General features: G+C 35.4%; 1 protein-coding gene across 7 annotated transcripts in view; it reads left to right on the top strand.

Annotated features, from left to right (window-relative positions):
• Usp34 (ubiquitin specific peptidase 34) overlaps positions 1-25,448 on the top strand; it is a 180,158-nt gene that overhangs the window by 134,405 nt on the left and 20,305 nt on the right. For all 7 annotated transcript variants that reach the window (XM_076938022.1, XM_034508486.2, XM_076938019.1 and 4 more), the window contains 18 exons: positions 518-596; positions 3,102-3,155; positions 3,260-3,355; positions 5,822-5,886; positions 5,972-6,047; positions 6,139-6,186; positions 6,317-6,382; positions 8,374-8,454; positions 10,591-10,676; positions 11,100-11,268; positions 11,393-11,467; positions 13,003-13,154; positions 16,251-16,299; positions 16,385-16,489; positions 16,567-16,611; positions 17,539-17,643; positions 18,884-19,031; positions 23,410-24,044. In XM_076938022.1, the coding sequence (XP_076794137.1) occupies positions 518-596; positions 3,102-3,155; positions 3,260-3,355; positions 5,822-5,886; positions 5,972-6,047; positions 6,139-6,186; positions 6,317-6,382; positions 8,374-8,454; positions 10,591-10,676; positions 11,100-11,268; positions 11,393-11,467; positions 13,003-13,154; positions 16,251-16,299; positions 16,385-16,489; positions 16,567-16,611; positions 17,539-17,643; positions 18,884-19,031; positions 23,410-24,044 (2,134 nt within the window). The remainder of the gene's footprint in view (positions 1-517; positions 597-3,101; positions 3,156-3,259; positions 3,356-5,821; positions 5,887-5,971; positions 6,048-6,138; positions 6,187-6,316; positions 6,383-8,373; positions 8,455-10,590; positions 10,677-11,099; positions 11,269-11,392; positions 11,468-13,002; positions 13,155-16,250; positions 16,300-16,384; positions 16,490-16,566; positions 16,612-17,538; positions 17,644-18,883; positions 19,032-23,409; positions 24,045-25,448) is intronic.

Below are 25,448 nucleotides of genomic sequence, written 5' to 3'. Positions count from 1 at the left end.
TTCTCCTTTCTTCCTTTTAACTTCCCCCATGTGCCTTTTTTTTTTAAATCTACTTGGATTTATTATATCCATGAGAATATTGAAGTGCTCTGCTCATATATTTTAAAATGTCGTCTATATCTTACCATATTGCTAAATCTTTCCTCATTACTTTATGTTTGATTTTAAGCACACTTTTGTTTTTGTTAATGGTCAATAATTATTGCCTTTGTCAGATTGTGTGAGTGCATGTGCGCTAGGGATGGACCCCAGTGCCTCACATATGGGGGCAAGTGTTCTATCATTGAGCTACAGTCCCTAAATCAGATGTATTAGATTTTTAAAGTGGTTTTGTTTGTTAAAAATTACATTTCCAATTTCTGGATTAGAATTATAAAAACAAGTATTGATTGGAATTTACCTCATCAAATAATTTGACTAATACACCTAAGTCTTTGGTTTTAAATAATAACTACTATTTACACACCCAAACACCCAGCACATACATATCTGACTAGCACTGTTTGCTCTGTTGTAGGTATCTCTTTAATGATGCTGAGGTGAAGCCTTTTGATTCTGCTCAACTTGCCTCTGAATGTTTCGGTGGTGAGATGACGGTAAGTTTGACTTAAAAATTATAACTAGTTTATGACTTTCTAGTTAACTCAGCAGCATACTCACTTGTTACACCTGCTATTCATACAGTCTAAGATTTATTTGTTATGTGTTTGATGTATATACTAGGCTCTAAGAAATGTTTAAAAGTTGTTATTTCTACCTTTAACCATAGATTGATTTAAAGAAACAAGCTGAAAAATTAAATCATAAGATAGAAATCGAACTATAGAGGTAGAGTAATTATAATTAAACATATACAAGGAAGTTGATTTCCAGTTATTTGAAATAATTGTTTCTTTACAACCCAGCAACCTGGGCCACACAAGTTGTATCATAAAAGAACAATGTGTTAAGTCACTGACTCGTGTTACTAGAATCTAGCTCAGTGTTAGTACAATTGTCTAGGATGTGTGAGGACTGGGGATTGATCTCAGTACTTACTACAAAGTGAAGGATCAATCCTGCATAGAATTATGTTTAATTCTTGGTTCTGTACATGATGATGTGCACATTTAATCACAGGCATAGGTATTTGGATGTCTGTTCAGTTCAAGGCCAACCTGGTTTATATGAGTTCCAGTGAGATCTATGTACAAAAAAGAAAAAAGAAAAAAACTAACTAACTAAATAAATAAATAAATGTTGACTTTTATAAAGCAAATATTAGACTGGCTTCAATTCATAAATAAGCCATAGGATTTTTTTAAAAAATCAAAAACCATGATTATTATGAAATAACTTTGCACATAGCATCTTTTTAACAAAGGCTTTCTTATTACTTTCTTGTCTTCAATCTGAGTGCAATAATATGCTTACAATTTGGAAATATGTTAGAAAAAGAACAATGTTTGAAAACAGACTCACCTGTAGATGTTATTTCTAGAACATTTACTAATTTTTTTTAAAGACAGTGAAGAGAATAATATTAAAATTTTCTTCCTATAACTGAAAGGTTTGTAAATTTCTGATCTCTTTCTTTCAGATATTTCATTAAAAGTACCTTGAATATTTATGCATAATATAGCAAGGCTGATTCCTTTTAAAAATTCTCTTCATTTCTTGTGTCACATACATCTCCAGTTCTCCAGACTTCTAATAAACTCTTCTTTTTCCTACCCATTTAGAGGTAGCCTTAGTGCTCTCAGAAGCCTTGCAGTGCCCTCTGCATATATTTCATCATGTATTTTACAGGGATAGCCTCTCCTTGTCTCATAGTCTGTCTTGTACTCGGATCTTGGCCTTCTGTAGTCTTATTTCCTAGGCTGTCCTTTTATGCACTTCACTGTTGGGTTTTTGTTTTGTTTTGTTTTGTTTTTGTTTTTGTTTTTTTTTCTTAAATCTCTGCCATATTATTTCTTTTCCAGTCTCTTTGGTTGACTAATGTCTCCTTTTTTTTTTTTTTTTTTTTTTTATGTCAGTCATAAGTTGCATTCTTCATGGATATACTGCCATGTCCATTTTATCTGCAAAAAGTTATAGTTCTCAGATTCAGATTTTTGATTTTCAAAGATTGAGATAAATGGATAAGTATCCTGCGAATTTTTTTTTTTTTAAACCTGGATCATTTTATTCAGTTTTGAGAAACTAAGCAGTAGGCAAACTGTAATTCTTAGTAGCTGTAAGAAGGAAGGTCCAGATGACAGAAAGTCATGCCTTTTGGGTAAGGTTCAGCAGTAGGGGTCTACAAATAGTTATGAAAGCAGGGTGTCGGAGGTACCAAGGAGAAAATGTATTCTTTTAAGTCAAAAAAAAATTATGAGTAATTTGAGTTATCTTACCTATAATGTTGTTGAAAATATAAATACTTGATTCATCTTTTTCTTTATTTTCTTAAAGATTCATTTATTTTATGTATCTGAGTACACTGTAGCTCTCTTCAGACTTCCCAGACCCCATTGCAGATGGTCATTAGTCACCACATGGTTGCTGAGAATTGAACTCAGGACCTCTGGAAGAGCAGTCAGTGCTCTTAACTGCTGAGCCGTCTCTCCAGCTTATTCATGTTTTCATTTAACCATTTTCATTTAACCAAATTCAGAAAAATTTGGCCCATACCAACTATCTTCTTGCCGTTTTCTTACTTGTCTTGTTTTCCTTGTTGTTAAAAATAATATTTTCCACCACAATTTAATAGATTTAACATCTTAAAAGATCTGCACAATGATGTTAGGCTCTGCTAACTAGATCTGTGAAGTATATAGGGCTTTGTTTGGACAGCTGCTATACTGTAGTGACAACTCTGTGTATGTATGTGCTGGGTGACCACGTTAACACGGGGATGTGCCTATACTGAGTGCTGTTGTCACTCTGTGTGTGTGTGCACTTCTGAGTATCAAATGGGCCTTATACAATTAGGCAAGTGCTCTACCACTAAACTACATCCCCTGTACATGTTTATAGGATTGCTATTAATGTACTGGGATTTTGAAGTTATTTACAAGGTTACTTTGAATTTTTATATAGGCATTTATGAAATGATGTTTGTACTTTTTTTTTTCCTACAGACAAAAACCTATGATTCAGTTACAGATAAATTCATGGATTTCTCCTTTGAAAAGGTCATCATTCTTTTTATATATAATAATTTAACAATGTTCTATATTATTTAATTTTATATTGTATTTTGTCAAAAATTAAAATGTTTTCTCCTTGCTTCATAAAGACACACAGTGCATATATGCTGTTTTACAAACGCATGGAACCAGAAGAAGAAAATGGCAGAGAATATAAATTTGATGTTTCATCAGAGTTACTAGAGGTAAACATTACTTTGATTTTAGCAATAGTTTAAATTATATTAGGTGTTTGTGTAAGAAATACTTCAGTATAAAGGCACGTAATATAGCATTAATATCTGTAACCCCAACTAGGTCTTAACATACTTACATAAAAACCAATACTGACCCACAATAGGTGAATGAAATATCTGTGAGGTACTGGCGGAAGTGGCTCAGCAGGGAAGAGTGCTTGCTGCTCTTTCAGAGGACCCAAGTTTACCTCCCAGCATCCTTGCCTAGGAGTTCACAACCACCAGTGGCTTCAACTCCATAGAATCTGACACTTTCTTCTGGACTCTAAAAAACAAAATGTCTTTTTTTGTTTGTTTGGGTTTTTGTTTTGTTTGGTTTTTCCGAGACAGGGTTTCTCTGTGTAGCCCTGGCTGTCCTGGCCTTGAACTCAGAAATCCACCTGCCTCTGCCTCTCAAGTGCTGGGATTAAAGGTGTGCACCACCACTGCCTGGTGGTGTCTCTTCTTAAATGTACACTTAACCTTTTCAGGCACATATGCATGTTCACACACACACACCTGCCCCTCAAATTCTGTTAGCAAAACAATACTTGTTGGTATGTTTAGTAATTAAATTAAGATATATTGCTGTGGTGTTGTGTGAGTAGAGGAAGAAAAACCGAACATGAGGTGAAACAATCAGAGAAGATTTGATAATACAGTATTAGAGTTTAACATTTAAACATAGATCCAGTTAACTTTAAACACAGTATATTGATAAAGCACCTAAAGGACCGTGCAAGAAGCAAGCTGATCTACTTTGGAAGTAGAACTGCAAGCAGTGACTCTTCTATGACACATCCTATGCTTAGGTCCAGAAGCAAAGACCTAGAGCCTGCCTCTCACTAGACAACCAGAAATACAAGTGAATCTAACTGAGAATGAACGCACTCACTAAGTATGGCTGTGTGTCTCTAGAATACTAAGTTTGTACAGAGAACTGCTGTGATTTTTTTAGGCTGGTTACAGTGTCAGATCCTCTTCCAAAAGTAAAAAAAAAAAAAAAAAAAAAGGAAACATTTTTTCACTTTGAAATCTTAAATTTCAAAATGTATGTAGAAATGTAGGGCTAATTAAAATAGCAATGGTAATATTTCAAGCCGCAGTGTGACATTTCTAACTTAGTGAGTTTGTGGCACACGTTTAGGATACTCAGGCACGCACTGTCAGAAATGGTGTGACAAGGGCTGGGAGCATTGGTAGAGGTTTCCAAGGAATAACAGAACAGAAGGAGAACAGCTTTGCTTTACCTGAGTTATTAATCAAAAATGTTGTTTAGTGTCTAATTAAAATCTACCGCAGAATTTTTTATTTATTTATTTATTTATTTATTTATTTATTTATTTATTTATTTTTGGTTTTTCAAGACAGGGTTTTTCTGTGCAGCCCTGGCTGTCGTAGAACTAGCTCTATAGACCAGGCTGGCCTCAAACTCAGAAATCCGCCTGCCTCTGCTTCCCAAGTGCTGGGATTAAAGGCGTGCACCACCACCGCCCAGCCTAGAATTTTTATTTTCAAATTTTGAATTCTGTCTATCAAAATACAGCATGCCTTACATTTTCTTATGTATTTGCTCTTAATCATTTTTTAAAAGATTTATTTATTTTATATATGTGAGTACACTGTCTCTGTCTTCAGATACACCAGAAGAGGCATCAGATCCCATTACAGATGGTTGTGAGCCACCATGTGGTTTCTGGGAATTTAATTCAGGACCTCTGGAAGAGCAGTCAGTGCTCTTAACCATTGAGCCATCTCTCCAGCCCAGTAACAAATTTTAAAAGGGCAGGTTGTGGGGCTGAAGCAATGGCTGACTGGTTAAGAGCACTTGTTGCTCCTACAGAGAACCTGGGTTTGCCTGCCAGCAGCCTTGTGGTAGCTTACAGCCCCCTTTAGCTCTAGTTGTAAGTGTTCCCACCCCCTCTTCTGTCTTCCACAGGCAGATAGGCAGTTAGAACACTACTGTTACACATATGTATACACAGGCACACTCATTTAAATACAAAAAGGGTAGAGTTAGTAATTCCCTTTCTTTTAAGATTAATTTATATTTTTTTCATTTCATATGTGTGCTTTGCCTGCATTTGTTTATGTTCACCATGTATGTATCTGGTGCCTGTGGAGGTCAGAAGGCTGCCTTGGCTTCCTAGAACTGAGTTTATGAATGGTTATGAGCCAGTAGATAGGAGCTGAGAACTGAAACAGTTCCTCACCAGAACAACACATGCTCTTAATGGTAGAGCCCTGTCTTAAACTCTAGTAACTAACTACTGGTTAATTGTACTTAGAAGAAAAAGTCAATATGAATTTTAATGTATATTTTTTGGTTTGGTAAATTTGTAAGTTTTTAAGCTATATGTTTTGTTAAATAAAAATATTGGTAAAATACATTAAACTACTTTCTGATAAATGCCAACATTTTTTTTTTTTCTCCAGTGGATTTGGCATGATAACATGCAATTTTTACAAGACAAAAACATTTTTGAACACACTTATTTTGGGTAAGTTTAGATAAATGTAGTCTTTTTTTTCTCTCTCTAAAGAAAGTCTTCTGTAAAAATTTAATTAACTCTTTTTAAATTCTAGGTTTATGTGGCAGCTGTGCAGTTGTATTCCAAGTACATTACCAGATCCTAAAGCTGTGTCCCTAATGACAGCGAAGGTGATTAGCAGCTCAGATAGCCTTTTGTCAAATTTATTGCTTTTTAATAATTGAGTCTTTCATGCTTAATTCTGTTTTTTTTTTTTAACAGTTAAGTACTTCCTTTGTTTTAGAGACATTCATTCATTCAAAAGAGAAGGTATGTGTGTTTTCCTGTGGATTTTTGTGTTTATCATCATCATCAACAACATCATTTTAATTATGTTTTGGTGTTTATTATCAATGACATAAAGTCCATGTCTTGACTATTTTTTATTTTCCTTTTTAAGCCAACAATGCTTCAGTGGATTGAACTACTGACCAAACAGTTTAATAATAGTCAAGCAGCCTGTGAGGTAAGGTACAACCACCATCGCACAGTTTAAAATTCTCTAATTTGAATTTTTTTATTTAAATAAAGCAAAAAAATTGTTTTTAATCTGTTATGATTCTCATGTAAATTGTTACTAATATTTGATCACGTAGAAAGTTACAGCTTATATTTCAAGCCTATTATAAAGATTAGGTTAATAATTAATTTATTTTCATAGTCTTTGATCTGCCCTCTAGTGTTACACAAGTATAAAAACAAATTTCAGTTTCAGTGTGGTCCTGCAGAACTATAATCCCTGCACACATGTGGGAGAAGCAGAATAATCATGACTCAAGGCCAGTCTGGGATAAGATGGGGACACACACACACACACACACACACACACACACACAGAGTCAGGGGAACAGATATTAAAGTGAGTTAGAGTTCAGGGTTGGCCTGAGTCATGCAGTGAGACCTGACCGTGCATGAAAATCAGTGATAATTGACATACATTCATAGATTCTCTCCCCTCCTTCACAGGAGATGTCTTTCTCTGCCCTTTCAGTCCTTCAGTACTGGGATTGTGGGTGTGCAGCACCATGCCTAGCTGATGCTTGTGTTTTAAATCTAGGGCCTTGCATGCTAAACTCCCATCCCCAGATACTTCTTTACCTGTTTTTGTGTTATTTGATTTGAACTAAAGGCAACCATCTTGTCTCCAGTTTGTGAATGCTGGAATTATAGGTGGGCACCACCACACCCAGCTCTTAACTAATTTTCATTTTTATATAAAATAGTATATTTAGGAGCTAGCAAGATGGCTAATGGCACTTGGTGCACGAGTCTCAAGGCCTGAATTCAGTCCCTAGAGACCATTTAACGATGGCAGAGTGAATTGTCTTCTGAGCCCATCCGATTCCTACATGCCATACACACATACATACAGAATGGTAATACACATACACACCAAATTTTTGAAAAGGCTCATACATATCCTCATAGATTGATTTATGCCCACTTTAATTTCCTCCCCATTACAAGAAAACTGTGTCCCTAGAGATAATTTATTAATAGTTAATGACAACTGAAGTACTATCTTAATACAATTATTGATTAAAAGCAAAGAAGTATAATTTTTTCAAGTAATGAAAGATTTTGGATTTTTTTTCAGACATGGAAAACAGTGCCATAGTACCTAAAAGATGAAATTAGTTGAAGAGTTTTGCTTTCTTAATATCCTGTAATTTAACTTGTAACATTGTAAAAAGAAAATCTGATCATTAGAAGTTGCATACAATTTTTAAATAACGTATGGGCAAAAGCCAAAAACAAATGTTGCTTTGCCTACTACACAGCTTCCACAAAGAGTGATTTTCACTTCCTAAGCTCTCTCTGACACTGTCTTTCAAAGGATATGCTTACAGAGCATACTCAGAAATATCGTGTGCTATGGTTTGGTTTGGTTTTGGTTTTTCGAGACAGGGATTCTCTGTGTAATCCTGGCTATCTTCAAGTTAATATCAGTAGATCAGCCTGGTCTTGAGTTCAAGTGCTGGAATTAAAGATGTGTGCTTCCTATTTTTTAATAATAAATATTCAGTATATGTGTTTAACAGATGAGAACTTAAAAAAAATTGTAACAACAGTTCAGTTTCTACAAATAAAATGAAGCAGTGTGGTTAGTTTTCTCTGTTGCCACCAAGCTGTTTTCAGTTGGGTTGAATGAATATTTGAACAAGTTCTACATTTTCCATCCTCTTAAGTTTCTCTGTATTGTCACAGTTTCATTCTAAGACCATGCCACTTTGTACTCCTTTTCTTTAACTACCCCAGATTGTCTTCTTGTACAGTAATGGAGTGATGTCTTTGGAGTCCTATAGTGAAGATTTAAGATTTTGTAACATTTAGACAAGCATTTTAGTAGGAAGCTACAATCATGGAAATATCAAGTAAATGTCTTCATCTGTGGTTTTTCTCGTGTAACTTAACAAGTATCGTTTGAATATTAAGTCATGTTCTGTTTTCTTACAGTGGTTTTTAGACCGCATGGCTGATGATGACTGGTGGCCAATGCAGATACTAATTAAGTGTCCCAATCAAATTGTGAGACAGGTAAGGAAAGATCTGTAAAAAAAAGAAGGGACTTTCAGTTTATTGTAAGTTGGCCTATAAATGACATTGAAATAATTTGCAAAGCTCTGTCTCCTATCATAAAAGTCATTTGTTTTTGTCAGCTCTCTTAACACAACTGCTACTGTGGAGTGACAGGAACTTTTCCCTTTACACAATAATAACCAGCTGTTATTGCCGGTTCATTTCTTATCCTTATAGAGTCTACCTTGAGTATTGTAATAAAGCATTACATGTGTAGGGTAAATTGATTCTTGTGCCAAATGGATCTGTTTGTTTTCTTTAAATAATTAGAAAAGTTATCCAGGGAATGTTTAAACATTGTTTTAAAGTCATGTTTCATATATCAAAAGCTTAATCTGAGGTAGGGAGAGATAGCTCAATGGTTAAGAGCACTGACTGCTTTTCCTGAGATCCTGACTTGAATTCCCAGCACCTACATGATGTCTCACCACCATCTGTAATTCGATAAGATGCCCTCTTCTGGTGTGTGTGAAGACAGTGACAGCGTACTCATATACATAAAACAAATAAAAAAAATCATTAAAACAAGTCCCTTAATCTGCCTTATGCCACTTCCAATTGTTATCGAAGGACAATTCTTTTATTAGGGGTATTATCAATATTCTACATAGAGAAACTTTTCTAAATAAGCTATATAGTAAGTATAGTCCTAAGAGAAGTCTTAGGCTTTTAAACGTCACCCAAAACTGAGTGTAAACTTTCATTATTTGTAGTATATTCACAAAATCAATAGACACTGTGTAATCTTGAGACATCCCTTACCTCCTCCTAAGGAATCTCTACTGATTTTTCCCTATGTTAGCCCCTTAACTGCTATTCCTCTTCATCTCTAAGGGTTGTTGTGTTGTCAACATTTGTATAGCATCATGGTTATCTCTTTTGTGAATGGCTCCTTTGACTTTGTCCTTGTTATAATGTATGTCTGGCAGGGCTGGAGAGATGGCTCAGTAGTTAAGAGCACTGACTGCTCTTCCAAAGGTCCTGAGTTCAATTCCCAGCAACCACATGGTGGCTCACAACCATCTGCAATATGATCTGATGTCCTCTTCTGGTGTGTCTGAAGACAACTACAGTGTACTCATATACATAAAATAAATAAATAAATCTTTTAAAAAAAGCATGTATGTCTGGAACTGGATAAGGTGTCTTATGCCTCTAATGACAGCATTCAGGAGGCTTAGGAAAATTACCATCAGTTTGAGAGCAGCTTGGGCTAAAACAGTGAGACCTGTTCTTAACAAACAGGAAAAAGGAAATAACCTATCCATACTTCATCGCTCCCTCCCCCCAACTAATATTCCAATATTCCATTGCCTAGATTAAAACGTTTTACCTATTCATTAGTTGAAATATCTACTTTTCATTTACCTTACTAAAGCAGAGTCTGATTGTATAGCTACCTGTGCTAGAACTCACTAGGTAGATAAACCAGGCTATCTTGAAACTTACAGCAGTCCTCAGTCTCAGACTATAGAATACCAGTGTTGTGGGGTGTGGCCCTCCATCCAGCTTTATTTCTACTTTCTGACTGTTGTGGATACAGATACAGCCATCTGCCTACAAGATTTTGTTCTGATCTGTATTTTAATTTTGTTTTGGTATACATTTAAAGTGGATTTTGGTATATACTTAAAACAGGTTACATAGTCATTCTTGTATTTAACATTTTTTATTCTACCAGAGTCTGCAGCACCACATTTCTCGTATGGATATATAAGGGTTTCAGTTTCACTGTATCTTCTCCAACACATACGCACCAGCTGAGGAGGTTCCGTGAAGATTCAGAGTTTGATATCTATGTTACTGAAATCAGTAGTTTGAGTTTCCTCTCTTAGCATAAAGTTGAATTTTTAAAAATAATTTTTTGGGGCTGGGGATTATTCTCTGGACCTTGGTGCACACTGAAATTCATGGCACTGTTGAGCTGTGTCCCTGACTGTTATTTTTTAAATAGGGTCTTGCTACATTTGAATACATCACACAGTTGCTTCGTGGTGCGCATGCTCCCACTTCCTGTGTAGTAGACCATAGGTGTGTGCCAGATTCCTCTAAATCTGTTACGTCTGTTTCCTAATGTGAGTTTCTCCTTTGAAGATGTTTCAGCGTTTATGTATCCATGTGATTCAGAGACTGAGACCTGCACATGCTCATCTCTATCTACAGCCAGGGATGGAAGATGGGTAAGAAGTCCTTTGAAGTATCAATAAGGAGATATTTGGAATATAAAAATTTGTCTCTAATCATATATCTCAAGAAGGGAAGACTTTTTGAAATTTTAATTAAGTGCATCTTTAAGATATTAATTCAACTAACCTTTTGTTGGGATCGATTTAGTTCCAGCAATGAGAGGATAACTACTTACATTATTAAAATTGATATTTACTTCACAGAATTAAAGGATTGGAGTTATAAAAATTGTTGTAGCATGCTGGCACACACCTTTAATCTCAGGCCATTCAGAGCCACACATCCACACCCTGTCAAAAAAAAAAAACAAAACAAATCAGAAAACAAACAAAAACTAAAAAAGTAGTTTTCATCCACGACAGTATATGTCTGCATATTTATTGTGTTCTCTGAGGTATATTTGTTTTTATTTTCAGGTCAGATGATATGGATGCCTCAGTAGAAGATATTGGTGGCCGTTCATGTGTTACTCGATTTGTTAGAACTCTGTTGTTAATTATGGAACACGGTGTAAAGCCTCACAGCAAACATCTTACCGAGTACTTTGCTTTCCTTTATGAATTTGCCAAAATGGGTGAAGAAGAGGTAAGGCTAATTCTTGTTTGATTGATTGTTTGTTTGTTTGTTTGTTTGTTTTGAATTATATAACCTTTTAACATTTCCAGTTTGTTTGTTTTTCTATTTAAAATTTTAAATTGCTTGTTTTTAGAGCCAGTTCCTACTTTCATTGCAAGCCATATCTACAATGGTACATTTCTATATGGGAACCAAAGGACCTGAAAATGTAAGTCCAGTTTTGTTATATATCAGTGCAATAGGGGCCATGCTTTTAATAGTTCACATCATGTCGGATCATCACAAATCCTGGAAGCCTTTATGTTTTTGTATTTGGTAGCATTAAGGGTCCTAGATTTATTGGTCTTGCTACTGTTATTATAGTATAGGCCGAATAGTAAAACAAGTTGAGTGTTAAGGTTTTTCATTGTTAAGTCTGAAGCAAAGCGAACTTTGTTTTCATCCTAGTAACTACAGCTTAACTAACTTCAGCTTAACTACAGGGTCTGTGAAGTAATGTGTTGTTTTGATTTGTGGTTTGAATTGTCATATGTTTAAGCTCTTACTGTTTAGTTTTTTAGTCTTCTGAAAGTTTCTGTAGCTGGTAAATTTAATAATATATTAACATATAGATGGGTTTTGTCTGTGACAACTAGATTTCATGATCTGTGTGCAATATCTCATTCAACCCTGCTCATTTCCAAAGAGAGAAGTATATGTCTGTAATATAGATGAGGCAACTGAAACTTTGAGAAGTTCACTTATTTTAGATCACTGTAAGTCACACTGCTGATTGAAAAGTCTCTTAAAGAACCATGATGCTGTCTCTTAAAGCATATGAGTTAGTTTTAATCTAATTCTAGCCTATATGGCTGTTTCGTTGACAGCAGTGGCAGCTGCTGCTGCTTCTCTCCTCTCCCTGTCTCTGTTCTTTCCTTTTTTCATTGAGACAGAATCTTGTTATGTATCTTAGACTAAACTCAGACTTAGAGTACCACCATTCCTAACAGTCTCTTGAGTTTCCGAGCCCATAGGAGTATCTCTGAAAATAACTACTACTTAGATTATCTATAAACTACAAATTAAGTGTCTTTTATTTGTGCTAGTAACATTTTTACTCACAGAAAATACTATTTATCATAATATCTTTATCTTGATTAATTATCCAAAGAGCTTCATTTCAGTAAGACAAAAGTTACTAAAGGGTCTTTCTTAGTTTGGGTTTTACTGCTGTGAACAGATACAGTGACCAAGACAACTCTTTTAAGAACAATATTTAATTGGAGCTGGCTTACAGGTTCAGAGGTCCAGTCCATTATCATCAAGGCGGGAACATGGCAGCATCCAGGAAGGCATGGTGCAGGAGGAGCTGAGAGTTCTGCATCTTTATCCTTAGGCCACTAGGAGAAGACTGGCTTTCAGGCAGTTAGGACAATGGTCTTATAGCCCACACCCACAGTGACACACCTACTCCAACAAGGCCACACTTCCATATAGTGCCAGTCCCTGGGTCAAGCATATACAAACCATCACAGGGTCTATCTAACATACATACTTTTGAGAACTGTTGCTTTGTATAGTTCCTCCTGCTTACCTAAGACTGTCCTAATTGTCATTCAGGCTGTGTCAGGTTAAGGTCTGACCTTTGAATACTTTTACATGCTGCTGCCATGTTTTTCTGATAGTTATACTATAACAAGTCAGCTGTTTTGAATACGCTGTTAAAACTGATCACACATTAAAATTGAATTTTGTTCTGATTAGCCTCAAGTTGAAGTATTGTCAGAGGAAGAAGGGGAAGAAGAGGAGGAAGAAGAAGACATCCTCTCTCTGGCAGAAGAAAAGTACAGACCTGCTGCCCTTGAAAAGATGATAGCTTTAGTTGCTCTTTTGGTTGAACAGTCTCGCTCAGAAAGGTGAAATGTTTCAACATTCAAAATGCTTACAGCGTGTTTGACTTTATTTTATACATAATTGTTCTATCATTATTCAGTTTTTATTGCATAAATCTTTTAAAATAATAATATCACTTCAACTCTTGTGGCTCACGAATTTCAGTCCTTTCTATCTAACTCGTCTGAGTCGTGCTAGAAGCAATTATTGAAGAAAACTAAGTAAAGTATCTGGCAAAATTAAATGGACATTCATTCTTTACCCCAGCAACTATCCTTCCAGGGATCTGCCCCCCAAACAGAAAGATATTTATGGAGAGGTAATTATTAAAATACCATTTCCAGTATCCAAAAGTTGGAGACAGCCAAATGTTCTTCAGAAGGGGACTAGTCATTGACAGATTAAGAAATCCATTCAGTCCCCAGTAGTTGTCTACCTGTTTGTTTGTTTGGGTTTTTTTATTTGTTTTGTTTTGTTTTTTTTTTTGAAATGTGGAATTCATCTGTGTTACCATATAGAAATCTTTATTACACACATCCTCTCTTTTCCTCTCCTCCTTTCAAAATACAAGGTAGAGAAGATTGTATATATTTGCTACCTTTAGGCAAAGGGAAGTTAAGAAAGAGAATGTATATGTATATAGCCAATCCTCATTCATGCATTTCCTGTTTAAAAAGTCACATACTTGCTCAGTTTATCTGTAATGCTAAAAAGTCAATACCTGAGGATCTTTCACAGTTACTATCCACAGACACGTATGTGTTCAGAACGGGGAAATGTTGGAGTTTCCTGGCACATGTTTTCCCAGCTGAGGTCAAACCAGGCAGTGATCTGCTGTCTTGTGTTGCTTTTCATGTTGTAAACAAATGTACTTTTTATGATGTATACCACATTTAAAAATATTTGTGCTTTTCCTTTGGTTATGTCACTGTTTAAATGATTACTAAGAATAGTACTGAAGTGCTGTTTAGTGTTCCTGAGCTTAAGAAAGGCTGTGATGTCCCTCAGAGTGGAAATGAATATAGTAGATACGTTTCATTCAGGCATGAGTTCCAAATGCTGTTTGGCTGTAAGTTCAATTTTAATTAATTAATCATACATATTAACTAAGGTGTCATTAAGCAGAAACACCTGTAAAATATGGTAATGTATTATTACTCAGCTGATAAATGTGTGTCAACATGTCCACAGAGACCTAGTTTTGTGTTTTATTTACATAGCAATGATGATTTGGTTTTTGGTAATTCATTGTACCATTTTATAGAACATGACTACTCAAATATCAAGAATTAGCTATTAATCAAATCATCAGTTAATAATATGGTCTTGAGAGAAAACAAGGGGGAAGGCACAGAAGTGGAAGCTTGACAAAACCCAAACGGTTTTGTTTTGTAGCTTTAGTGATTGAATCCTGTACATGTTTTGTATAATTATAAGTACATAAGAAGCAGTATTTTAAAGTGAAGGTGATATAGCACTGCAGAGGAATTAAAGAACATGTTAATTGTCAGTTTTCAACAGGATGTACACAAAGGAGAAGTAATTGCAAAATTATTTTAAGCTGTCTTAATAATCATGTTGTTATTAATATAATTAGATTTATTCTGGAAGTATTATGTGTCCAGGTACTGGGCAAGGAGTGAGATTCTTGGAATGTTTTTATTTATTTATTTATTTATTTATTTGTGTTTTTGAGAAGCACGGAGACTAAACAGACTATTCTGGGGTTCATGTTTAAAGGACTCAAGAGTGTACTTTAGGAGTTTCTTTTGCTTTTGTGTTGAACAAGGTACACATCAAAAGTAAGAATAACTGTGCTGGAATGTAAAACACATCAAGATGCTTACATTGATAATCTCAGAATGGTATCAGAAAAGAAAACTTGAAAAACTTGTTGGCAACGTTTGATATATACTGAGAAATGAAATCTTTCTTTTGAAAACTGACAAAAGAAAATGGTGTAAAGGATATGTTTATCTTACTGCAAGAAATAAACGTTCATGTCAACTGAGTGGCGAATGATACATCGATAACAGATGTTTCAACTAATAAATGAGCAAGGAGTGTTGGAATTAGAAAATCACTATTTTGTGACCCTAAGTGAGATAATGTTTCCAAAGTCATCACTGTTGGAACCCTTTCATTATGTGTCTTCCTGAGCAAAGTCCACGTCACAACCTACAAAATATCCTTGATAAAAAAGTGAAGCCTAGATCTGATCAAGTCTTTAGATCTACCTACTATTTTACAGGAACAGAGGAATGTGCTTAAAACAACACCATCAGGATTCATTTAGCAAAACGTAAATATTGGAATTGCTACAGGACAAACAAGGAGCTCTCTTCAAAGGATAAATTGCAGTAAATTTCCAAGGGAAGCCAGTAGATTAAACATTTTAAAGACATTAAAAGCAATTATAACAGAAGACTTTCATTCAGATCCAGATTGAAACAAATTAACTATAAAATTTTTTAGACACTTTAGGAAATTTGTACACTGATAATGTCAGATAGCAAAGATTTGTTGCCTTACTTTAGACGTGAATAATGGTACTGTGGTTATGGTTTTTGAAATTTACCTAAGATATGTATTGAGATTTATGGATTAAACAGTAAAAGCAAACACATACCTGGAATTTGCCTCAGCATAATGCATTTTGAATGACTGGTGGTAAAAGTGAAACAGGATTGGCTGTGCTTGGGTACATCTGAACCTAAGTGATGGGATACCTGACACTCTCCTGTGTTTTTAAAATATACCTGAATTTTTATATAATTAAACATTTTCTTTAAATTATACAGTAAAATTAATATTTCTTAGAACTTCATAAAATAGCTATCAAAATAAAATTAGACCAATTTTAGCATTTTAGTATATTAATTTTATTGATCTAATGAAATGGAAATAAGATAGACTTGATGTTCCATGGTCCAGTCTTGGAAAATTGCCTGAGATGCTTAGCAAGCAAATCTAGCCATCAGACACTCCCCTCTCCCCAAGTTATGGTGGCAGGTCGATATGGTTATAATAGACTTGACAGGTTCATGCATGTCATGCTGTTAATAGCTAAAAGCTAGTACACATGGAAAAGATTTATTTCCACTAATATTTTCTTTTAGGCATTTGACATTGTCACAGACTGACATGGCTGCATTAACAGGAGGAAAGGTAATACCTTTACTAAGATTAAACAATTCAGTCATTCTAAAAATGATATAGTAGTTCTTAAATGAACAACTTGTGTTTTTAACAGGGATTTCCCTTCTTATTTCAACATATTCGTGATGGCATCAATATAAGACAAACTTGTAATCTAATTTTTAGCCTGTGTCGGTACAACAATCGACTTGCAGAACATGTAAGTATTAAAAGTAGTCTTCAACTTTTTTGATAATTTTAAAAATAATATTCTAAAATCCTACTTTTCTGTTTCAGATTGTATCTATGCTTTTCACTTCAATAGCAAAGTTGACACCTGAGGTATGTAAGAGTTTGCCAATAAGTATATAATTTGAACTAACAGTTAATTCTTCTTTTATTATAAATATAGTTTCTCAATATGAATATGTACATGTAATATTCTATATCCCCGAGTGCTACTAATATGCCATGCTTCAACATTGCTTGGTTTAAAGCCTATATCATAAACTATCTAGAACTCGGTGTGTGTGGAGGGGTAAATGAAAGATTGGGTAGTGTTGTGCGTGTCTATATCAGATAGAAATCATTTAGCAATCCCAGGACTCAGGAGACAGACAAGGCCAGTCTGGTCCTCACAGTGAGCTTCAGGACAGCCAGAACTGCATAGACAGACACTATTTCATAAAAGCTATTTTTCATAAAATAGAAACATACAATTTCTTCAGTACATGTTTAAAAAATCAAGTGCTTTTTATTGGGGGGGTGGATCATAAATTGCAAAAGAAATAATACGAAGTTTTCAATAAAGCATACTTGTTTCATTGCTGAAATTTTTTCTATTAGACAGGAAAAATGAATTTCAGAGATTGTTTTACAACATTGAATTGTAGCAAATAATATATTGTGTACTTGAAAAATGCTATGGAAATAGTATTTTTATTACAGAACAAGTAAATGACATAATACATTCGTTAATTAGCTCTATTTAGCAGAGAGAAAGAGAGAGAGAGCACACACTTCAAAATAGAACATTTAGTAGTCAATTTATAAACAAAAATCTGGAATTACCTTTGGCATCTGAAAAATAGTATTCAATGTTGCTTCTATGTAATTGGTTGTATGTTGTAACTGATATGACAGTTTTATGGTAGTTCAGGTTCATAGGTAGGAGTGCTGTCTAAGCTCTGGCAGCTCAGATTGAAATCAGAGCAGATTTAAATGAGGCTAACAGAGGTTTGTCTCAGTAAAGATGTGTGTGTTTTACAGGCAGCCAATCCTTTCTTTAAATTGTTGACCATGCTAATGGAATTTGCGGGTGGGCCTCCAGGAATGCCTCCTTTTGCATCTTATATTCTGCAGAGGATATGGGAGGTAAGGCTTGAAGTACATGTTTCCAGTCTTTCCCAGGCTTACCTTTGCTTCTGTATTTTTTTCTTTTTCTTTTTTTTTTTTTATTAAGGGTAATTTTACTTAAAACAAAATTTGCTTTTTTATACTGCTTTTACCATCTTATATTTCTTTTCTTACTTGAATCAATGGCTTCAGACAGTAGGAAGTTGTCATAAAGAATAATTTTCCTTAAGGAACATTCCATAAAGAACTAGAATCCCTAGAAATATAAACCAGGTGTTAGCAGTTGACAAAGACAGTGGAAGAAACACCATCATCACTTGTTCTAGAGTCATTGCTGTGCTGACAGATTTTTTTGTAATGATTGGAAAAGCTCAAAGCCCAGGCTAAGAAACCCTTTTTCCAAAGGGCCAGATGCCATCACACATTGCTATTGAAACAATTCAACTGTGCTGTCATAACCTAAAGGCCATTCATGTGGCAATAAATAACAAGATTGTCCAAATCAATTGACAGAGTTTGGCCTACAGTCCAAAGATTGCCAACCACTACTCTCCCATGAGAAGAATCTTCATAGCAATCCATTTACGTTCTCCTTTAATAGTATTAGTTTGGACATAGAGTAAGGAAAAGACAGATGAGAAATTCTAGAAAATTAAAGGGGCTTTCTCTTTCTTGTAAGTGATGGGGATGAAATTCAGAATTTGGATTATGCTATTCAAGTGTTCTATCACTGAGTCGTATCACCAACCAGGACACCTTTAAGTAAATTAATAATCCTGGCAATCCTGTTCGTCCTGCATTATTTTAAAGTTTGTAAACTAGCCACAAGTTTTTCTAAGCTTTTCTTGCTACTTACAAGTAAATATATTCAGAATAGTAGGAAAACATGGGTAAAACTTTTGTGAATACTATAGTTTAAAGGAAAAGAAAAAAATATAGGCTGGAGAAATGGTGCAGTAGTTTAGAGCATTTGTTGTTCTTGAAGAGACCCAGGTTCAAATTCCATTACCTATGCACTGACATGACACCTTACAACCACTCATATAACTCTAGTTTTAGGAGAGCCAACACCATATTCTAACTTCCTCAGGAACAGGCACATATGTGGTACACATTTATGCATGTAGCAAAATACTTACACAAATAAAACCAATATCAAAAAAGTTAACTAAATAAATACTTAGTGGCATATACCAAAAGAAAGTAAAAATCAAATTCTCATTCAGTTTATGCCGTATTTTTGTCATTTCATTTATAGGTTATTGAATACAATCCTTCTCAGTGTCTGGACTGGTTGGCAGTGCAGACACCCCGAAATAAGCTGGCACACAGCTGGGTCCTCCAGAATATGGAAAATTGGGTCGAGCGGTTTCTTTTGGCTCACAATTATCCTAGAGTCAGGACTTGTAAGTCAAATGTTTAAAATTTAGCTAATTTTTCATTGTTCAAAATTTTAGGTTTGTTTCACTGTTTGTTGGTTCAATTTTTAGGGTTTTGGGGAACTGGGGGTAATCCAATTATAATACCTGTTACTATGTAAAGCTCTAAGAGGTGTTATAAAGACTAGGTTGGTTGATTTTGTGTGTGTGTGTGTGTGTGTGTGTTTGTTTTTTAATACTTAAAAATCTTGACACTGTAAACATCTGTGATATTATGTGTTTTGTTTTTAAGTGTTACTGAAGAAGTAAAAGATAAAATTTCTTCCTTAAAAGTAACTCTTGATTCCAGGGCAGCCAGAGCTACATAGTAAGACCCTGTCTTGAAAAACAAACAATAAAATTAACTCTTGAGAATGTTAAGATTAAAATAGTAATTAAGACAGAAATCATGGATGTAATTATGAGAGTTAAGTAATATACATTTTTTTGTTGTTAAGTTATTGGAGAATGAACAGACATTCCTAGATGACAATTGGACATAGAAAAAAGACATTGCACGAGACAGGAAATTGTTCGTAAACATAATGTATTTACTTTTTATAGTTCAAACAAATGAAAATCAAAATTAATTTTCAGAATGTCTTCAGTCATTGACATGCTGTTTCTCAATTGAGAGGACTTTACCTCTCAGTGACAAACACAGCTAGTATTCATATGTTGTTTTCTAAACACCATTTCCCAATAAAATACAGATTCATGGTTCTGTGAGAAAACAGATTTTAAAGACAGGCAATAATCAGAATAAACTGGTCTAGATGTTAAGGATCAGTGCAGTGCCTTAAAGTGAAGAAATACTCAGTACACTTGCTAACTAAGTGATGTGGCTATGTCAGAGACACACAGTTGCGAAAACCTATGCAATTTCAGTAACAATATAATATCCTGTGCTTTAATCCAGAGTATAAAATGATATTTGCAAGTTCACAGTGATTCCCAGCACTCAAGTGGTGGCTCACAACATCCCTGTGACTTCACTTCTGCACTTTTGTGGCTTTGGCTGGCATGAGGCCCTAACTGGTGCACAGCAACACACAATTCAACAAATAAGGATAAACAGGTTTATAAAGGAGACTAATGAATTATTTGTGATATTTCCCAAGAGGTGGACCTCAGCTCCTCCTTGAGGAGCTTAGTGACAGTGGAAAAGTAGAGTGAGGAGGCATGACCACCAGGCAAATGCTCAAGGTTAACATCAAAAACCCCACTTGAAGAGTGTACTCCTGACATGCTGCAGCCTCTGTTCTTCTAAACTCCTACATTCTGAGCCAAACCATCATAAACATTGCATAAACTCAGTTGGAGACATTCTTTGAACTGTCTGACCAGCACTCCTCACAATTATCAAAGTCTTAAACACAAGGAGTTTGAGAAACAATCGGACCTAAGAATAGCTGAAGGAAATGTCATAGTTAAATGTTGTATGCTCAGAAAGAATCCTGGGAGCAAACAAAAGCACCCATGAAACAAAACTAGTGAAAAGTATGGAGTAAACATTAATTTTTAATTTGCCTCATAATAATTTAGCATAATAGTAGATGTTATTTATGGTAGAAGCATGGTGAGGGTTTTATGAGGATTATGTGCTCTCCCTGTCTGAAGTCACAGGTTCATTTGAGAGAAAGATCTTTCAGAGGAGGTTGACATTACTCCTCTGCCCAGGATCTTGCTTCCCCCGTACACATTTTATTTAACCCCACAATCCCTTTTGAGTATTTTTATCCAGATGTTACACTGATGTTCATGATAGTACTGTGGAAATGAATTCTTTGACATAGTAGGGATACTGTTTGGTTTGTTTGGTTTTTTTGTTTGTTTGTTTGTTTTTTTGTTTTTTTTTTGTTTTTTTTTTTTTGTTTTTTGTTTTTTGTTTTTGTTTTTCGAGACAGGGTTTCTCTGTATAGCCTTGGCTGTCCTGGAACTCACTCGGTAGACCAGGCTGGCCTCGAACTCAGAAATCCGCCTGCTTCTGCCTCCCAAGTGCTGGGATTAAAGGCGTGCGCCACCACCGCCCGGCTTATTTATTTATTTATTTATTTATTTATTTATTTATTTATCCGGCAGTAGGGAAACTGTAATGTTACTCTCACAAAAGGCCATGGCTACATGTTCCAGGATCCTTTTAAAAAATAATGCTCCCTCCCTCTGATGTTTGCAATGCCATTTCAGTTCTTGCATATAAGTCTTTTATCCAAAGTATCCAGTGATGTTCTTGTAAACATTCTCAGTGCGGATTCTGGCATGGGTAGATGCACCTGTAGTCCTGTAATTTCAGTGACATGGACAGAAGAATTACTCTTAAAATAAGAGTTAAGGCAGGCAGTGGTGGCACACGCCTTTAATCCCAGCATTTGGGGAACAGGGGCTGACGGATTTCTGAGTTCAAGGCCAGTCTGGACTACAGAGTGAGTTCCAGGACAGCCAGGGCTATACAGAGAAACCCTGTCTTGAAAAACAAAGAAGAGTTGAGCAGCTTAGTAAATATCATAGCTCCTAACAAAAAAAAAAAAAAAATCCTTTAGTTGGGAAGCAAATAGTTACCATTCTTAAAATTTTATCAGTTAAAAGTAAAAAGTGTTTTCAACATTAGCATCTAAATATTTGAAAAGTGTGAATATATTTTAAAATAACAATTCACATAAGTGAAAAACTAAAGGACTTTTAAAAACTATAAAATAACAAACAGCTGAATGTTGAAAAAAACAATTGACTTAGAAAGTATTAAAATAGTTAAGGCCTTTGGCAGCAGAGGTCTAAATTCAAGGCCAGCCTGATAGTGATTCCAGGCCAGCCAGAGCTCCATAGTAAGGGCCTGGCTCAAGACAAAACAGCACTAACAGTGCTGGAGGAAAAGCAAGTACTGCTCTTCCAGAGGTTCTTCTGAGTTCCGTTCCCAGCAACCACATGCAGTTCACAACCATCTATAAAATGGTATCTGATGACCTCTTCGGGCATGCAGGCATACATGAAGATAGAACACTCATACATAAAATATATAAATAAATAAAATGTAAAAAAATTTACATTTATTTTAGTCAAGTGTGGTAGTACATGCCTTTAATCCCACTACTTGGGAAGCAGAGGCAGGTGGATCTCTCTGAGTTTGAAGCCATCCTGGTCTACACAGTGAGTTCCAGAGCTGCCAGGGATACATGGATAAATTCAGTCTTGAAAAGCAGAAAACTAACCCCACCCCCAGTCCTCCCCCAAAATAAAAGAGTTATTATGTAGAAGTAGATTTCTAACAAGTTTCATAGTATAAAACAAGACCCGGTATCCAGCTCAGTTTTTAGCTTTTACAAATGCGCTCACCTAATAAGTTAGCAGCAGCAGAATGGTAGTAATAAGTTTAATGGCATACAAAAGATGGGATTCTCTTAGAATAACCTTTAGAAGATTTTTTTTCTTTTTTTTTTTTTTTCTTTCTTTCTTTTTTTTTTTTTTTTTCAAGGAAGAGGGGGGCAAACACACAGTTTTATTGAGAAGCAGTTCCCTTAAGCAAGGAAGAATCTTGAGTAAGTAGCCTTAGACTTTTAAAAGGCTTGTATTGCCTTTAATCCCAGGACTTGACATACCATGGTGAGATCAGAGATAGCCTGGGCTGCACATGGCAATATATCTCCCTCCAAAAAGGGATGGGATTCTCAAAAGTTAAATATTCTGATGATGGTGGTGGTGGTGGTAGTTGGTGTGTGTGCGCGCGCGTGCATATATATATATATCTTATATATTTGTATTTTTATCTTCATAACTTATGTATGTTACATGGCATTATCTTTAAATTAGTACAAAATAATTTACTAGGATGTTTTAAAATAATACCTAACTTAAGACCTAAACCATTAAATGACTCATTGGTATCAAGCGCTTTTTTGGTAGACTTTTTTATTCTTTTTTTTCCTCTTTATTAAATCATACTATTTTTTCAGAAAAAAATAAATTCTGAGGTGGGAAAGTTCTACATTGTGGAAAAACTGAACAAAATAGGCTTGAAGACTCGTTGTGATAGTCAGTGCTTGGGAGGAGAGAATTAGAAGGAGTTCAAGGCCTAGCTTGTGTAGCATGAGAGTCTGTCTCCAAAATAAAAGAAAGGCAGTTTCTGTAATGGTGATTATTGTTACCACTTAAATACAGCAGAGGTAGAATGGAAGGTTCTACCCCTATTACCCTTTGGGAAATCTTTCTTCTGGACAAAAGGTAAATGAGAAGGATATTTAAAAGATGTCATGTCCCTTAATTTTTATTTATCTTTATTAATAAAGGGAAGAGTGGTTTTTGTGTTTTATAACTGCTCTTTAGTCCACTAAAGTCGTTCAAGGATCTGACAGTTTTGTTTTACATTTTATAGCTGCAGCTTATCTTCTGGTGTCCCTTATACCAAGCAATTCATTCCGCCAGATGTTCCGGTCAACAAGGTCTTTGCACATCCCAACCCGTGACCTTCCACTCAGTCCAGACACAACAGTAGTCCTACATCAGGTCTACAACGTGCTCCTTGGTTTGCTCTCAAGAGCCAAACTTTATGTTGATGCTGCTGTTCACGGCACTACAAAGCTAGTGCCCTATCTTAGCTTTATGACTTACTGTTTAATTTCCAAAACTGAGAAGCTGATGTTTTCCACATATTTCATGGATTTGTGGAACCTTTTCCAGCCTAAACTTTCTGAGCCAGCAATAGCTACAAATCACAATAAACAGGCTTTGCTTTCATTTTGGTACAATGTGTGTGCTGACTGTCCAGAGAATATCCGCCTTATTGTTCAAAACCCAGTGGTAACCAAGAACATTGCCTTCAATTACATCCTTGCTGACCATGATGATCAGGATGTGGTGCTTTTTAACCGTGGGATGCTGCCTGCCTACTATGGCATTCTGAGGCTCTGCTGTGAGCAATCACCTGCATTTACTCGACAACTAGCTTCTCATCAGAACATCCAGTGGGCCTTTAAGAATCTTACACCACATGCCAGCCAATACCCTGGAGTAAGTGCAGTTTATACTTTTAATATCCGTTTCCTGTATTTGGTTAGCAATATATTTTCTTCAAAATATAGAAGAGTCTATCTTAAATCATTCACCTAGTTTGTCTTTCATGTGTATGGATGTTTTGTCTGTGAAATACATATACAATCCTGATGTCCATTGAGGTCAGAAAGGGGCAGAATTTCCTGGTACTGGAGTTGTAGATGATTGCAAGCTGCCATATGGATACTGGGAATCAAACCTAGTCCCTTAACCTCTGTGCCATTTTTTTTCCAGACCCATTTCAGCCATTTATAAGGATTTAAGATGTTTGCTTTCTTAGATATCCTCATATAATGTAGTATATAATCTACAAAATAAGTGATTATATTTTCTTATGCTGATGTTAAAATTTTGTTACTAGTGGCACATACCATATATTGTTTTCTTGTTTTAACTTTTGTTTGGCAATGCCTGGGAACAGACCTAGGGCCTTGGCCATGCTAAGCAAATACTGCCAACCCAAATTCATGTTCTGTAAGTGCATCTTTAATGTATATCTACTGAAAAAATCAAGACAGTTTTCTGGAGTATTATTTTATAATTGGGTATTCAGGCACTGGAAATATGTCTCCACAGTAACTCCAGCTCCAGGGGATCTGATTCCCTCCACAGGAACTGTTACACACATGCATAAAGATACACATAATTAAACATAATTTAAAATTTTTAATTTGATATTTGTTATCAAGTTCTGCATATTTTGTTAAGGTGTGAGCGGTACAATGTTTTATAGAAGTATTCCATAGTATTCTCTCTATCTCAGATGGATGATGCATTAGCTTACATATACCTACAGTTCCAATCTGAGCTCCTTTTCAGAATATTTGTAAGTTTGGCATTGCAGTTCCCTGTATAATTCCTGGTTTACATTTTATTACATCCCACTTTTGTTTCTTCTTATTAAACTGTCCTTTATTTGCTTAAACTGTTTTTGATGGTTGTATAGTATGTTTAGAATTTCTTACCCAGAAAGAATAGTATAATTTCCAATTCAGAAAATTAGAGTGCTTGTAATGGAAGAAAATATGTTTATTCATTCAGTACCAGAAATCTCAAAGCTAAGGCTGGAAATGAGGAAGGAATAGAATATCTGTCATAGGCTAAAGGGATCCTGATAGTATTTATTTTTAGTTAGTTTGTTTCCATCACGGTTTTCATAAATGACATTTAACTTAGTTACTGTGATTCCTAGAGTTACATAAGCCAGGTAAGAGTTGCCTGTCTCCATGAGCTGGTTCTTTGTTCTTGACATCTGTCAGATGTAGAGGAATTTTTCCTCCCCTCCCCTCCCCTCCCCTCCCCTCCCCTCCCCTCCCCTCCCCTCCCCTCCCCTCCCCTCCCCTCCCCTCCCCTCCCCTTGTT

The sequence above is a fragment of the Arvicanthis niloticus genome, chromosome 7 (genome assembly GCF_011762505.2).
Source record: "Arvicanthis niloticus isolate mArvNil1 chromosome 7, mArvNil1.pat.X, whole genome shotgun sequence".
In the NCBI taxonomy this organism is placed as follows: Eukaryota; Metazoa; Chordata; class Mammalia; order Rodentia; family Muridae; genus Arvicanthis; species Arvicanthis niloticus.
This window is presented reverse-complemented; position numbering and strand designations above follow the sequence as displayed.